This window comes from Ictalurus punctatus, chromosome 25 (assembly GCF_001660625.3).
Source record: "Ictalurus punctatus breed USDA103 chromosome 25, Coco_2.0, whole genome shotgun sequence".
In the NCBI taxonomy this organism is placed as follows: Eukaryota; Metazoa; Chordata; class Actinopteri; order Siluriformes; family Ictaluridae; genus Ictalurus; species Ictalurus punctatus.
This window is the reverse complement of record NC_030440.2, coordinates 12,783,129-12,800,158: the sequence shown is the minus strand read 5'-3', so window position 1 is coordinate 12,800,158 and position 17,030 is coordinate 12,783,129. Positions and strand designations below refer to the sequence as shown.

At 38.0% G+C, this 17,030-nt stretch overlaps 1 protein-coding gene across 7 annotated transcripts; it reads left to right on the top strand.

Annotated features, from left to right (window-relative positions):
- Positions 1-1,009: 1,009 nt before the first annotated feature.
- cnstb (consortin, connexin sorting protein b) lies at positions 1,010-10,655 on the top strand. 7 transcript variants are annotated; one of them, XM_017455730.3, is made up of 11 exons: positions 1,121-1,160; positions 1,344-1,386; positions 2,094-2,223; positions 3,147-3,244; positions 5,284-5,314; positions 5,554-5,640; positions 6,249-6,378; positions 6,970-6,991; positions 7,074-7,307; positions 9,409-9,550; positions 9,632-10,655. In XM_017455730.3, the coding sequence occupies exons 3-11, from the start codon at positions 2,109-2,111 to the stop codon at positions 9,841-9,843; spliced, it is 1,071 nt and encodes a 356-aa protein (XP_017311219.1). In that variant the 5' UTR covers positions 1,121-1,160; positions 1,344-1,386; positions 2,094-2,108; the 3' UTR covers positions 9,844-10,655. The 7 variants fall into 7 exon arrangements, with proteins under 7 accessions (XP_017311220.1, XP_017311218.1, XP_017311217.1 ...); XM_017455729.3 differs by lacking the exon at positions 1,344-1,386 and having other exon boundaries at positions 1,042-1,160; positions 1,945-2,223; positions 6,249-6,366; positions 7,077-7,307; XM_017455728.3 differs by lacking the exon at positions 1,344-1,386 and having other exon boundaries at positions 1,042-1,160; positions 1,945-2,223; positions 6,249-6,366.
- The last annotated feature ends 6,375 nt before the right edge of the window (positions 10,656-17,030 follow it).

Sequence of the window (17,030 nt, the reverse complement as noted above, 5' to 3'; positions counted from 1 at the left end):
CTGCAGATGGGCCTCAGCCGCCTGACACCATGCATAAACCTCGAAGTTAGAGGATGTTGCCCGACAGATGCTCCATCAATAGGGGCAAACTCTAGCTAGAACTTGCGGGAGCAGAGCGATCAGTTGAAAGCATACAGATATGATCTCGTCCATGTGTGCACCGTGGTTCCCAGCCCCAATGGTGCAGGAGTGAGGGCAAATCACAGCACTGCTGTGTTGTGTGTTGTCTTGTATAAAGTCACTGGTTGACATGCAGCCGAATAATTCGTTAGTAACATGACTGAGTAATGTAAACATGTCATTGGCTATTTTTATATGCAAAGATTTTTGTGAATTTGGATTAATTAATGCCAGTTCAGATCCAGAATGAGCTGTTTACATGTTTCCTAAACCGGACTTTATAAAATTTGTTCTTATCTCTATGTTAGTTGTAATCCAATCCTAAATTGTGCGCATGTACTGGAGCAAGATTTAGTGACCACTTTATCATAATAACATGGAGTGTTTGAGTCAGATCAGCTTTTTCCTTCTCATTGTTGTCATCCAAATGTGATTATTAAACAGAGGGTGAGAAGAAGAGTTCACGACCACAGAAAAGTTAAAAAGCTTTTAATTCATTAATTCATATTTTCTGGACATGTGTATGGATGCTCTGGTGGTTGAAAGTAACAAAGTTACTCATTGTCTAACGTTAACAATATTAACAATAGAGAAAGTAAGGCTTTATCAGGGTTTTTCTTTCTTGTTTTACCATTTCTACATCCTCACTAAATGGCTGATGAAAACGCTGAACTTTACTGTTTCCTGCACCTGCCTCCGAATGTTAGTTGGATGTCCATCACATAACCGATCCATCCTCACAATTATTTTAAATAGATTATCCGTATGATGAACTGGGTTTTCTGGGAAGCATTTAGCCATATGGTGCACTTCTGCCAGTGAGCCAGCAAGTGGCACTAAAAACTTACTAAAAGCATGGAACAAGGGCTCAAAGAATATACGCCCCTAGTCCGCATGGAAAACAACTGCACAGCTGTAAAGGCCAAACCCAAAACCTGATTCCAGATGTCTGTGTCAACCAGGCAAAGCTTTGTATACAGAAAACCACTGGACTACGAGTACAGCTGCAGGTCTTATCATGTCCACTTTGCAATACAAATGTAAGTAGACCTATACTTTACGAAACACTGTTTAGCTCGGAAATGAAACGCTGAAGAGCAGGCACAGGCTGTGTGACAGAGTGAAGGGACGTACCATGCAATAAATAGAGCAACGGAATATACTACATAGGCTGTCTAGATAATGTTGAGAGCTTACACATTAATTATGTACTGTATGGACAGATGTCATGTTTCATCAGGAAGCCAGAAGAGCATCTTTTTATAGGTAAAAATATCATTTTTTAAGCCTAGTACATTAAATATGTCCATAACAGGTTGCAGCATGTATAAATGGCATTTTATGGTACAATGTGAATTTGAATGTAGTTGACTCTATATATATAGGTCATGGGACAAGCCGACTTAATTAACATTAAAACCCATTAACATTAGCTTGTGTTCAGTATGAGCGAACTGACTTGTTGTAGCCTAACATATTATTTTCAGTACTACAAAATAAAGATGTAAAAATGCTCTAGACAATACAGAAGCTATCAGGTAATTGTAAAGCAAGTAGTAAAACTGCTGTATTAATATGCATTTGAAGTGAGACTTTTGAGCAGCTATAAGACGTTTTTAACCGCATTATAACAGCAGTAATGTGAATGATATCTTTATTCCATCAATTAAGATCATGCTTTGGAGTGGTGTGCAACATTGCTATATACCATAATGTACAGTATATTTAAACATAAAGTCTATATTGGTTTATATTAGCTGTGTTTACAAAAATAGTAAGTTTTTTATGATAGAGAATAAATTTAAAAAAAAATCTCATTGGCAGATTTGAACATTGAATAAGGAATAATCACCTGCAAGAATATGGGAGACCCCAAAACAAAAGAGGACATGATCAGACATGATGAGTGCAGCACTCTCTGGCCCAATGGTATTGAAGCCATCATCAGCTCAGACCTCTCTGTTTCTCATCAGAACCAGCACAAGTTGATGATGAGAGGAACTATGGATTGGCCAGCGGAGAAACAACACTTGATTAATAACAAACCTGAAGAGAAATCTGAGAACGACACCATAAGGTTCTCCTTAGACGGCAGTGCATCAGGTAAACTTGTCTGTGCACTGCAGTGAACAGGCCTTAGGCTTTCCACTCCAAGCTAAAGAGCCTCTTGACGCTAATTTTCTGAAAGGTTAGGCTAGGGTCAGCTTTCATTCCTATTAAAGCACATGAATGTATGGCACACATTTGCACCTGCAGTCTGTCATAACATGTCTCAAGTATGCCAGAATTTTTATGCCACGTCATATCCTATTTATAGCCTAGCAATTTTTTGTTGATGGGCTGAAACATGAAGTAGTGTTTTGTCCATTACCATGTTATATTCTCAATGTACAACATTAGAAAACTGAGTAAAATATTAGACATTTCTTATTGAAAATAAATAATGGAATTAGGTGGCATGCTAGCACAGTGAGTAGCAGTGCCATTTCACAACCCCAGGCTCCTGAAGCTTGGGTTACTCTCAGTATGGAGTTTCATCACCCCCCCCCCCCCCCCCCGCCCCCACTAAGGGGAGAAGTCATGAGGTGACTATATGATGTAGTAATTCATATAAAATTCCACTGTTGTTGTCTATTTGTCCCTTTCATCTTCTCACTTTGTACATGCTCTTGTATGTCTTGGAGCTATCTTTGCAACAGCTTGTGGCTACAGTTGGAGCTGCAGGCAATCTGTCCTCCGAAGCTGCCAATAAATTAACTTCTTATATTTTCAAGTGGCTTTGTGTAGAACTCGCCTCTCTATTTATTTTAATTGATATGAAAATTGAAAAGTGCCAGGGTGCCAAAATATATACTGTATATAAACCTGTAACACTGTCATATGAAAGATCTTCTGAAATATGATGTATAGTATCTTTTCTCAACGAGAATTTCCATTTAGTCTGATAGAGAAGGTCAAAAAAGTGCTTAAAATATATTTGCCATTTGATGGCTTGATGATGTAGTGATATTAATTATGTGTTGTAGGTACTAGTGCTCCAGGGCCCAGTCCTGCCTTTTTAGACACACTGAGTTCTCTGGGTGAACACACAGATCACATGCTCTTGCCTCACTCCTTACATCAGGTGGGTTTAATTAACTGTAAAATGATTGTGCAGTCATGCGTATAGAAATAGCAGATTCAGAGAATGTCCTATGTGTGTGTTAAAAAGTCCTATGGTATATTTATTTAAATTGACTATATATATATATATATATATATATATATATATATATATATATATATATATATATATATATATATATATAGATAGATAGATAGATAGATATAAATTTTTTCACTGCAACTGTTGATACATAAGCAAGAATTTAAATATTAAATTAAATATAAACCCATTAAATATTATTATTATTATTACTCCTTTTCATTTTGTTGAATTTCTCATTAAACCTTCTAATATGTATTAGAGGTTAGATGTTTAGAATGGCAATTCAAGTCCATATGAAAGCTTTATATTCCTGTTCATTACAGATTTTACAGGCTTAAAAGGCTTACAGGCTAGACTTAATAGTAACATGATTTTCAAGCCTGAGTGATTGCAGAACTAGCAATATTAGTAATTAAAGCCTCATTAAATTAATTAAATTAAGTAATTAAATTGCTGAAACTGATTTCAGTACTACCAGGCTCAACAATCCTCAATGTGTGGATTTAGAACAGTATGCGAGTTCTTTTGCTATGTTATCCACACTTTTTTTTTAATGTCATACCTGCTTTCAGGGCCGGACAGTGAGTTGATGGAGTTGGATGGTAGACAATAATCAATGCCCAAATTATTTGTGACTGGAATACCTGTAGTGCCCTAACTCCAACATGATACCAACAGCGATATGTTGAGATTGCAGGCTAGGTACTGTAAATACTGCTGACAATTCATTATCCATCCTCTGATGCTCTGGCACAGTTTGCTCTTGGCTCTTAATAAAAATAATGCCCATAACTGCAGTCAACCTGAAATCCTACAGGGTCCAATCCAACATTTCAAGCAACAGAGCAGTGGACTGTAGTAGATCATTAGGTTTATTAACGAAGACTATAAGGAAATATGGTTAGCTCAAATATCATTCCCAGTGCCTGAAAAAAAACCTTTCTGTGCCACCTAGACATGTCTTTGGCACACAGGCCTGGAAGGCATGAGACTGTCACCTCCTGCTTCCCAGAAACATCATGCCATTACTAGAGTTAAAATGGTTGAATTTTATCAGTGACTCTAAACTCTACACACACACACACACACACACACACACACACAGACTTTTGTATGTTTGTAAAGTGGCAACATGATGTCATGGTCCAGATTCATCAGATTTTACAGGTTGAATATTGCTTCATTGCACCCAGTGTGCTCTGCAGTGGGCTTGAGTGATACCTATCGTCGATAAAGGACAGAATCAAAATGCTGCGTGATTCTTATCCTCACCACACTTGCTGTCATAGAACCGTGGTTACATTCATAATCTTCTGTTTTCAGAAACAGATAACATGATATATTGAAAAGTGCCATCTTAAAATTGAACATTTATTAGGTCACAAGTTCAATTCAACTCAATTCAATTTGATTTTTGTAGCACTTTTAACAATGGACATTGTCTAAAAGCAGCTTTACAGAAGCATATAAACACAGGATACAGATTTTAAGTGTGTGAATTTATCCCTTTTGAGCGAGCGGGTGGTGACGGTGGTGAGGGAAAAACTCCCTAAGATGATATGAGGAAGAAACCTTGAGAGGAACCAGACTCAGAAGGGAACCCGCCCTCATCTGGGTAACAACGGATAGTGGGAAAGTAAAAGAATGCTTATTATGGCAAAACTGCAGGTGGTTTTGCAGTTCCAAGGCCATAGTAGCAACCGTAGTCCCAGCAACCACAACGAGAATGTCCATGTGGAATTGACGTCCAAAACCATTTCCATGGTACTTCAAGCGGTACCATCCTCAGCAATCTCCAGGATGTAGTCTCCAGTTACCCATGTTTGTACCCATGTACAAGTGTTACCCATGTTTGCTTTAAGATGAACACTTGCAACTGTAGGAACTCTGTAGACAAACTTAATTGTCTTAAAGTAGGAGGCTTTTATTCCTCTAACAGCTTCCTTTTCTTATAGATAGCAGAAGCTTATTTTCTTGAAGAGGACTGTATCCTTTATATGGTGTTACAAAAATATGGAGTTATGACTGTAGTCATATTGATCAGGAACCCTAATGAGGGTGGGATTTTGAGTTGAGTTTTAGCATGTCTCAAAGGGTGGTAAATCTATTTTAAAATATTTTAATTAAAAAAAAAACTGTATGCAAAGGAAATATACAATACAATACACAACTACATACTATGAATGTTACTACTAGTGTTAGCTTTAACTCGCTGACTCTGGCAGATCATTGGGCATTTCAGTTCCTGCATTTGGAGATGCTATATCATGAAAGACTGCTTTCCAACTTGTTCTCTATGCAGAAGGACTGGGGTAAGTAAGCTTTAAAAAAGGCTTCAAAGCTAGCACAGTAGCAAACTCTTTGCAAAATAATTAGATCAAAAACTGAATATGGAACACTGCAGGCCTAAAATTGCTCTCCAGTAACATTACAGCACTTAAGCACTGTTCCAGATAGGAGTTATCTTGACCTCTGTTCTAATATACAAAACTGCTTTGAGATTGTAGTTAGGTTTCCTCTTTTCCTCAGTAGTATGTACGTGATTTACTTGACAGCACTCAAAACCAGTGCTATTGAATGCCTTGGTTAACTTGTGATTTTTTTAGAGATCAATGTTTAGGTTATAAAGCACCATTATTTGGATTATTTTGCTATTTGCATATGTTGGTTATCAAACATCCACATTCACAACTCTTATCTAGAAGATCTGAGGCTGGTCAAGATGTTTGGAGAAAAAAAAGCTTGGTTAGTGATTAGTATGCTGCAAATCCTTGATTATATAATATCAGTATTGCAAAGGCCAAATATAGTAATGATGATTGTAGACATTGTTGAGTGTGAAAGTAGACTTTCATTTTGTGAGTGTGTGTATGTCTGTGTGTGCGTGTGTATGCGCGTGCCTTGCCATGGTTGCATTCAGAATCCCAGTGGAAGGCTGTCTCTCAAGCCAATAACTGTTCTCGTGTGACGATCCACTATACCGAGACTGAGGCAAAGCGCATGAACTCTCTGAAACGCATCTGTAGAACACACCAAAGGTATAAAATCATGTGGGTCAAAGGCTTGATTTTTTTTCTTCACGCAATGTAAACATAGTTCTGGAGGCCAGATACATATTCATTCCAAACAGACACAAACAAGATTAGTTTTACACCTGAGAGCAAGGACTTATTTGAAAAAGCTAAAAGAATGTGATGGTGTACAATACTGTATGTTTTTATATGTTCTGTATACCTGCTGTGAATGAAAACCCTCATTTGGTTTTCACTGAGCAATATTAACGAGCCTTGAAACTTGTGTACACATTTTTGGGTAATCTTGAATATAGATTTGTTTATAAGGCAGGGTGAACACAGCTAACCCCCCCCCCAAAAAAAAAAAAAAAAAAAAATTGTCTAGACAAGAAACCACACCTTATTAATAATGCATTCCTGAATTTATGATTTTTGGCTTTTCCTTCAGTACAATTTTCTAGTTTTATAGGAGTGTGTTTTTGTAGTCGGTCTTGTACTGCTGATCTACCACACCTACAACAGTAATTTATTATAGTAAGTCCTTTATCATAGTGCTGCAGTGTAAATGTAATCATTATTAAGTGTGCAGATAACATGCCTGAACTCACACAGCTTCTTTCTCCCCAGACCTAATCACAGTGTGGAAAAGGTAAGATATAAAGTTCTCCTCTATTTTTTCCACACATTCTGAGTTTTTTTTTAATAACATGGCTTGTCTGAGACTGAAAAAGCAGGTAATCGAGGAGAGCGTTACAGTTCAGCAGACAAGTACTGGAAATCCTTTTCAAATGAAGGAGTGGACAGAGCAGCCATGGACTGACCCAGAAGAGGAAAATGGGGATGAAGAAGAGAACACAGAGGAGGCTCTGGATGCTGAAAGTTTGCCAGAGGTGGTGCAGGAGGAGGTGGCCAGAAGACAGAAGTTATCTGGGGAGGAACTGACTGAGCTAGTTGAAGTTGAGGAGGTAAGAAGACTTGAAAAGTAGGTTTGTGCATCAAATACTTGTTAGCCTTTCAGTCTAAAAAATACCCTCAATATGTACCCTTGAAGTGAGTGTTTTATTTATTTATTTTTTATTAATTATATGGATGACTTGATTTTATTTGTCAAACTGGTTCAAACGCATTGCTCTATTGCAGTTCCATTATGAATCAATTTACATTTGTACTGGTGTCACAGTAAGTCTAGATATTATCATTATATTTGTGATTTTGGACATTTAGTTGCCTGGCTAAGGATGTAAACAGCTCTACAGTTCAGTAATCAGTGACCAAACCTCAAAGCATCTGCTTCTAGTTATCTGACTCCATTGGTCAGTCCAGTAGGTCTCAAAAAACAACATATTATAATGCTGTCTGGAGGACTTACAACAGGCAGCAGCAGAAATTTGTGGAAAACAACTTGAGGGAAAGTAATGACTTGCGGATCAGCTGGGTGTGGGCCTCTTATATAACACACAGGCCCTCAGGAGAAAAGCAGCAAATATTCACTCTTTTGGACTAATCAAAGGAAACCTAGGCTTTGCCTCAAATGGCATACTTATGCATATGTAACTGTCTAATGTGCTCACTCAAAAGCCCAGGGTGATGTACTACATTCTCTAAACAAAGGATGTTCAGAAAAATTAAATTGTTACATAAACTGTACATTAAAGGGTACAACAATCATTGCTGGTTATGTTAGCATTTCCCAGTTACACTTAGTATTTAAATTGAACAAACCACTCATGTACAAATCCCCATTAATTACAGTACTATGAAAAAGCAAAGAAGCCTTTGGGAGTAATGCAGATCAGACATTTCTGGATTTAAAAAAGTCGTTTGAATTTTGCCAAAATGTACTTTGATGATCCTCAAACCAATTGGGAGTATAATCTGTGGTCGGATGAATCGAAAGTGGAACCAAACACAAAATTCCACAAAAAGAACGTCATACCTATGGTCAAGCATGGTGGTGGAAGTGTGATGGTGTGGGGATGCTTTGCTGCTTCAGGGTCTGGGCAACTTGCAATTATTGAAGGAAACATGAATTCTGCTCTCTACCAGAAAATCCTAAAGGAGATTGTCCGGTCTTCAGTCCATAAGTTGAAACTCAAGCACAACTGGATTATGCAGCAAGACAATGATCCAAATTATAGGAGTAAATCCTAGTCCAAGAAGTAAGTGAAAGTCTGATCTCCAGTTATCAGAAGCGTTTGGTTGCAGTTATTGCTGCTAAAGGTGGCACAATAGATTCTAAGTTTATGGGGCAGTTAGTTTTTCACATGGGTGGTTTTGGATAACTTTTTTTTGCTTCAATAAAAAAAACTTTGCTGTGTGTTTACTCAGGTTGCCTTTGTTTTATGTTGTATTCTAAAATCTAAAACTATTTAGTATGAGGTATACATAAAAACAGAAGAAATCAGGATGAGGAATCAGGAAAGGGGGTCACACCAGATACTGAAAGTGAAGTTACACATACTTTTGCTGCTCACAGATATGTAATATTAGATAATTTTCCTCAATAATTAAATGACCACATATTATATATTTGTCTCATTTGTTTAATTGGGTTCTCTTTATCTACTTTTAGGACTTGTGTCATATTTATGCAGATATATAGAAAATTCAAAAGCATTCACAAACTTTCAAGTACCATTGTAGATATATGGTCTGTATATAGTTAGATAGATAGATTACATTATATCAAATAAAATATTGTGTGCGAAAAAATGCCTGAAATAACTGCTCTGTGACACTTCAGTAAGTTTCGCTACTTTGGACTGTGTGCAATTAGACAATATTTGACATTTATTCCAAGTCATGGCTCTAACATGGTTAAATGCTTAAAAGTGATAGGTGTAGGCTGAGATGATGAATTAATTGTTGTTTCTACTGACCTCATGTGGTGACTCTTTTTTATTACCACAGTAATAAAAATTGTATATGATAACTCAATCCTTTTGCAGTGCTTTTCTAATCTATGTGATTGGTGGTGGTTGAACAAACCCATGCAACACTTTCCCTCCATGTTTTCGTCTTGAGGGATGTGCAGTATTTAATGGGTATCTGCATTTGTTATTGTAGACCTTTCCCTCCAGTGGTCTCATCTCCATCTTGAAGAAGAGAGCATGTCCAGAGGAATGCAGTCCTGTCAGTCCCTCTCCACCTAGAAGCTCCTCCAAATTCAAAGTCCGCTTCAGTGAAACAGATGCCTTACTGGAAAATGGTATGATTTTCTTGTGTGGAATTTTATACTTGGTGTGATACAACTTAGTTGTATTAATATTTGTATCATATTAATGTACAGATGAAGTTGGTGAAGACTCCTGTTTATTCTTCCTTGTCCTGTGCCTGGTAACGGTGCTCATCAGCATGGGCAGTACCATGCTCTACTGCTTCCTGGGTGGGGCTTATTCAAATATTTGCATGGATTTCTCACACAACATGGACTTTTACTTTGGATTTGTATACCAAGTGGTGGACACTCTCACACCCTGGTTCATTCCTGCATCATCATAGTTCTGTTGCACTGGTAACACACTCCTGTTTTTCCTTCATCTGATGATTTCAACGTCAAACAGCAGAAACAAAGGATACCTCTTTACCTGGTGAAGACAACTGGACAACTCAATTCAAGTGTAAAAGTATTGTCAGTTACTGGAGGCTCATCTTCCACTATACACAGATTGTGTAGAATTCACATTATATTAACTACTGCATCTAATTAACTGATAATTCTATGCTCTTGTGGCTTGTTTCACCAGATCTATTTTTATTTCTTTTGTGTTTCGTTAGCAATAACATTCCATAATTATGTATTGTCAACTTAAAAAAATATCAGTTCACTAATTAATTTCATTTCAGTTCAATTCACAAATCACCACATAATTTGCTTGCTTATAAAAATGTAACCTTGTTTAGTATTCTATAATGTCAGACAATATTTTATGCTCACAATATTTTATTACTCACAGTTGCACACATCTGGAAATTTCACTGTGCTAAATTGAAATGCATTGCTCAGTGTTACTGTGGCTGTATTTCTATTGATGCAAATGAACAGATCACTTTGATGCACCTGAGAACCAACAGCACAGGTCCACATGAAAAGCAGGGTATTATGTGCTCTAATTTTACTATTAAGACAACCTGTTTAATCATTTGTTTATACAGTAATTATGACTAGACTTGTGACCAGATTTGGGTATAATGTGTTATTTTGTAACGCGTTTTGTTACTTTTTCTGATGATGCAGTAATGTAAGGCATTACATTTTAAATTGATATACTTTGATTACAGTTACTGATGTCAATAAAATTACATTACTTGCATTACAAATTTATTCTAAAGAAAACAATATGAAGTAAATTTATTTTTAAAATAAATCACGTTTTGCGCGGCTGCCAGGGGAGTAACCTGGTGGGCATTGGGGGCTGTTGCCCCAAAGATTTTTTCTTTAGTCCCGAATAATTATCCACTTGGAGCAGTCTGGAGCAGTTTACTGAATGTCAGTAAAAGAAGACTGTCTGTAACTTTATATCTTCAGTGAATGGAGACAAGATCAATCAGACAGGGTTTACAGGAAAATACATGGAAATACTTGTGTCTTATTGGCTGACAGCTCTCAATTCTGCCAACGCTACAGTGTGAGGAAAAATGGATATATACACCAGTAAAGGGGTTGAAATTGAAACAGTAACATCATCTGATGCTGAGCAGGAGAACAAGGTGTGTAAATGTCTATATGAGTTCCAGTTTACATGAAGATGATATGAGCAGAGCATAAGGAAAGATAATGTACTCAGCATGGTACTGTAGCAGCTAAACCCATACAGTGAGATCTTGGCTAGTGACACCAAAAGTGCCTAGTTAGAAAAGTTTTATATTTAATCAGTCTGGTAGTCCTACAAACAGTGATAACACCTGACGCAAGTTTTATTATAAAACTTACTGAAAGATCTCTGAGTTTCACTTTGTAGTGTATTTTTGTAGGTTTCAGAGGTTTTGAAAGTAAAGTGAAAGTAAAGTAATTAGTAATCTGATTACTTTTTACATGAAGTAATCAGTAATGTAATCAGATTACAATTTTAAAGTAGTAATTAGTCATCTATAGTGGATTACTTTTTTGAGTAACTTACCCAACACTGGTTGGAACAAACACCGAAATGTGTCTGTGTATTTTTTAATTATTCCGAACTTTATTTATAGCTATATTCATTGTCCTATTTTTAAAAGTCCATATGAAAAAGATGCTTTTGTTACGTGTGCCCTCATTCACACAGACAGAAAAGTTCATTGTATAATGTGTATAACCCTTTATGCTAAATACATTCAACTATGAATATAAATTCAAACAAACCTGCAATTATTGGCACCCACAAATTGCAAAAAAATGACATGTATAAAAGAAACATTCTTTACATATTAATTCTTAATAAATTAAAGCTGATTTAAAAGGTTTGGCATTAATGAGATTTGTTTTCGTTTAAGGCACATTTATCAACTGGAAAGGATATTTTTGGCTCTTATAATCAGCTGTTTGAATTAGACCTATGCTGAGTCTGACTTGTGACCTGCAGTGTGTTTTGGCTGAACTTCAGCTTTCTGTCTTCATCATAGTTGTGACTGTGATCATGGAGGGAAATGGAAGTCAGCCATCTTGGCTCGGCAGAGTGAGCAGGAACTCTGGCCATTAACATCTGACTTATTGGGGCCTACTAATAGCATTAAGGAGTCCTTTTGTCTTTTCTTCCTCCACTGATTTTAAATTATATTATAAATTATCTAAATTAACACTAAATATAAAGTATGACTAGATGCAGTATACATGTAGAACTAAATATCAAGTCTGTCCTGTCTGGCTGCCACCTTGATTCAATCTTGTGTGGTTTAAAAGGTTAATATTATCTTCGTAAGAGGGTCCCAGTGGGATTGGAATTTGTAAAGACTGTTTTGTGAAAAACCTTCACTTGTAGGTTTTTCATTCTGTACATCGTTTTGCTTTAGCTAGTGAAAAAGTGCATTGTATAAATGCTGTGCAAACCAGCCTGCGAGGTACACCTTTCTAATGAGAACAGATGCAGCACTAAAAATGCTGCTTTTCCAATGCTGCCATTATGTTATGAAAGCCGATATGAGAGTTATTCAATGTTTGCTTGCATGTGGGACCTGTGGAGGAATATTTCAGACAATATTAAACCAATGAATGAATGAATGAATAATTAAATAAATAGTAAGCTGGGAAATGGCGCCACTGTGTGGATCTAGATAATGCAGTACAGTTTTTAATAGCCAGACTGATACAGCAAGATGGCTAACCATATCGTTCTGCACAGTCACTAGCATCCTGTATTAAATGTGATCTACAAGGTAGACTCTTCATTACACACTGTTTTCCTTGTAACATTAGCTGTAGCTATTACTGATCAATAAAAGGCCCACTTTCAGACATCCTGGCATCATGTCAGCAAACATAGCTTGTGTCTGCTTACAGAATGTAGCAAAAGCAAAGCTGCCACCTCGTAAATGTGATCCTGCAGCTCTTGCAATGCCACTGGTCTTGTGAAGGATTTAAGGAGGTGGATTCAAAGGATTCAAAGATGCTGAGTCCATTAATGTTAGCAAATCTTAGTATTCTTATAATCTCCACTCTGAGAGAGTGCGTTCAGGTGCCCCGGTATCCATCCATCCATCCATCTTCTACCGCTTACTCCTTCTTCAGGGTCACGGGGAAACCTGGAGCCAATCCCAGGGAGCATTGGGCACAAGGTGGGGTACACCCTGGACGGGGTGTCAGTCCATCGCAGGGAACAATCACACACACACTCACACACACACACACACACACCCATTGATACACTACGGACACTTTAAACACGCCAATCAGCCTGGTGCCCCGGGATGTGATAATAATTTCAATATTTGACATATTGTCCAGTCAGTCTGAGCCTATCATGGGCACAGGCTCACATAAACTGGACAGTTGAAAATTATTTAAAAAATCACCTGGTCTTTTTTCAGTCTTCAGCTGTCCAGTTTGGGTGAGTCTGTGTCCGTGATTGCTTCAGATTCCTGTTCTCGCTGAAAGGAGTGGTACCTGATGAGGACTTCTGCAGTTGTATCCCATACATGTCAAGGTTTGAAGTTTTGTGCTTTCTGAGATGCTTTTCTGCTTACCACGATTGTAAAGAGTGCTTATTTGAGATGCTATAGACTTCCTGTCAGCTCAGGCTAGTCTGGTCATTCTCCTCTGATCTCTCTCATCAACAGGGGGTTTTAGCCTGCAGACTCTCTGCTCACAGGATTGTTATTATTTTTTACCAGTGGTGTAAACTCTAGGGACTGTTGTGTGTGAAAATCCCAGGAAATCAGCAGTTTCTAAAATGTTCAAACCCACCCAAATAGTACCAACAACCATGCCATGGTTAAAGCACAGAGATCATACTGTTCCCCCATTCTGATGTTTGATGTGAGCATTAAGTGAAGCTCTTGATCTGTATCTTCGTGATGTTTTCGCATTGTGATGCTGCCACATGATTTGCTGATTAGATAACTGCATGAATGTGTAGGTGTACGGATGTTCCTAATAAAGTCGACGTTGAGTGTAAATGATAATGAATTCTTTATTATTCTGATAAAACTTGATTCTGTTCTGTATTCTAAATGAAAATCTTCCTTCTTCATGTACCCTAATTTGTAATTTGGTATGCAAATGATGATGATGAATAAATGAATATGCAAATTAGTTGATGGCATCATCTAGCATTCTACTTGGCTCTGAAAAGAGTCGACAGCTCTCAGTTTGAAGGTACATCTAAAACTGATACTGTTATTAAAGGATTACTCTAAACAGTTCTCTAGCGTGACAGCCTCTCAACTTCATTTTGTTTGAGGCTATGTCCTTATTTATGTATGTGTGTGAGAGAGAAAGAGAGGGAGAAAGACAGAGAGAGAGAGAGAGTGAGAGAGAGAGAGAGTGTATATGAGGGTGTGATTGCACTGCTGCACGATGACACAATTAATAAAACACATGAAAATTGTATTCAATTTTTTAGAACAATCTCAATGCAAAGTATGAGTTTTTTGTTGAATTTTACTAAACAAAGTTGAACAGCTTTCTCATGAAAACTGTCAGTGAGTCATTGGCGAGCTGAAAGAGTCAGAATCATTTGGTCTGACTCAGTGAAAAGATCCGGAGTTCCCGTCACTATGCGGTTATGAGTCAGCCATCTTACGTGAGCGGCTCGATGTACCAATCACAGCATAGCAGATTATCCTGTCACACATCATGTGACAGTCACCTCTGAAGTCACCTAAGCTTTTTTTTCTCCCTGCATGTTCACGCTTCATGGGACAGATGATGATGACAATGATGATATAATTTGAGGCAATGTGTATAACATGCCTACATTACTGAGGAGCTGAGAGGATGGGGAAAGAGAGAGAGGAGAGAGGAGGCAGACAGAGAGAGAGAGAAAGAGAATGCAGTGTGATCTGAGCCCCACCCTTATTCTCCTCATCTCTCTCTCTCCTCCACCGCTCTGTTGCATTCAGGTATTCCCATCACATACGCCCACACTTAACTCGATTTTGCAATACCAACATAGTGCTTACCAGCCGCCTCCACTCACCCTTTTTTCTTTCGTGTCTTCTCAGATTCCCTTGCCCTTCCCTTGAGGGCTGTCTGGAGATTCCACACCTCAGAGCAGTAAGACGCATGTGGGCACTGCAGCGTGGGCTAGGCCTTTATCAGCTCAGCCTGTCAACATTTTCTTTGATGTAGGGCAGAAGGGAAAAAGTGATGGGATATCAGGAAAGTTATTAAGGACATGAAATTCAGATTGTGAGACAGGGAGAGAATAAAAGTGAAGGATCCAGAAAGCTAACTGTGGGCAGGTGGTGTTGAACAGGGACTGTCCCTTCATCTGTTGGTGGCTGTTTCTCCCTCATCAATTGCCATCATGTTTAATCACCACTGCAGTGGCGCAAACACAGCCAGCCGTGCCTCCTCTGTCATCCTGGTGCGGGGGAGAGAGGAAATCCTATTTACTCCAGTGCAGGAGGGGCTACGGCTCAACACGCTCGTTTTTACAAGCTCAGATAGGGGAAATAACAGAGAAAAGAGGTGTCTCTCACTGCCTTGTGTATATGTCTGGTTCAGGAACAAAACAAAGGCATGTATTATTCTCCTACACAACCTTACAGTGCCAGCATGAACAGACAGATCTGTTTGCAGAATATAACGCAACAGATGTCAGACTATTTACAATGCAGAAAGAGACGATGAATGAAGCACTACCAGTAAGACAGCATATGTTGAACAACAGATCCATATATAATGCAACATATACAGTACCCTCTGAAAGTATTGGAACGGCAAGGCCAATTCTTTTGCTTTTGCTATACACTGAAGAAATTTGGGTTTGAGATCAAAAGATGACGACGATGAGAAAATATGATGATAGATCAGAATTCCAGCTTTCATTTCCTGATACTTAAGTACATCTAGGTGTACTTAGAACATGGTATCCTTTGTTTGAACCCATCCATTTTTCATGTGATCAAAAATATTGAAACATGTGATTTATAGGTTCTTCTTGCTCTCCAGGTGTGTCCTGTTAGATTGATTGTTTAAACAATAAAAAGCTCTGAATGTCTACTCTTGGTTTGAGCCCTGGGTTTCAAATACAGTGAAGACTGTATTTGTTGTTAAAAAAGATAAACCAACATGAAGAAAAGAGGCACAAGCATTGGGAATAGCCACTACAACAGTTTGGAATGTCCTGAAAGAGTGCAAAACCACTGGTGTACTAGCAACAAGACATGGAACCAGTCGCCCAAGGTAAAGAACAGCAGTTGATGACAGAAACATTGAGAAAGCTGTGAAGAAAAGCCCAAAAACAACAGTCAGGAACAACATCCACAGGGCAGGTGTCAAGGTATCACAATCCACCGTTCTAAGAAGACTTCGAGAGCACAAATATAGACGCCATACCACACAGACTGAAGAGGTTTTAAAAAGCTGCTTTATTGTTTTTGCTGTGGATATTTTTGTTTATTAGGCTACTAGTTAAGACCTTAGGCCTTGATCACATCTGGTATTCACATCCTTCTCGAGTGATCCGCTCACAAGTGGACAGCCGAAACGTATACACCTGGCATTTTAAACGTTAAATTGTTTGCAGGCAGAATTGTCCTATGAAATTTCATGTACCTGTACAGGCTGTTTCAAACATTTCGGTCACGTCTGTAAACGAAACTTATAAACAAATGGAAGCTGAGACAAGGAAAGAATCTAGGAAAAGCAGTTGCTTTTGTCTGTGCTGTTATAGCATCAACTTTATCCAGTGTCTCGAAATGATTAGGTATTTTTCAGATAGGTTCGGCTATGTTTATATTTAATTGGCCAAATTCCTGCCACTCAACCGTTAGCCTACTCTCAGTGAACGCACGAAGATGAAGTGCTGCTGTGTACGACATCAAACAGTTGCTTGACAATAGCAGCAAATGACAGCTGTCCTGAGTCAAAACAATGCCCATGGCCATATAAGGTAATTTTAATTTCATGTTATCACATTGCTTCGTATTACATGGCCATTCATGTATTATAAATCTGCATTCATGGTAACACGGTTCTGAACACTTTTAAGGTGCCCTCTTTTTGGAAAACCAGAATAGGGTCACCCAAACTTTTGTGATGTAACGTT

What these genes read in the sequence shown, in the direction of transcription:
- cnstb (XM_017455727.3), top strand. Translation starts at nt 1,983, where the DNA reads ATGGGAGACCCCAAAACAAAAGAGGACATGATCAGACATGATGAGTGC. An exon ending in CTCTATGCAGAAGGACTGGG is followed by an intron (nt 5,641 to 6,248) that starts GTAAGTAAGCTT and finishes GGTTGCATTCAG; the next exon opens with AATCCCAGTGGAAGGCTGTC. An exon ending in CACCAAAGGTATAAAATCAT is followed by an intron (nt 6,379 to 6,969) that starts GTGGGTCAAAGG and finishes CTTTCTCCCCAG; the next exon opens with ACCTAATCACAGTGTGGAAA.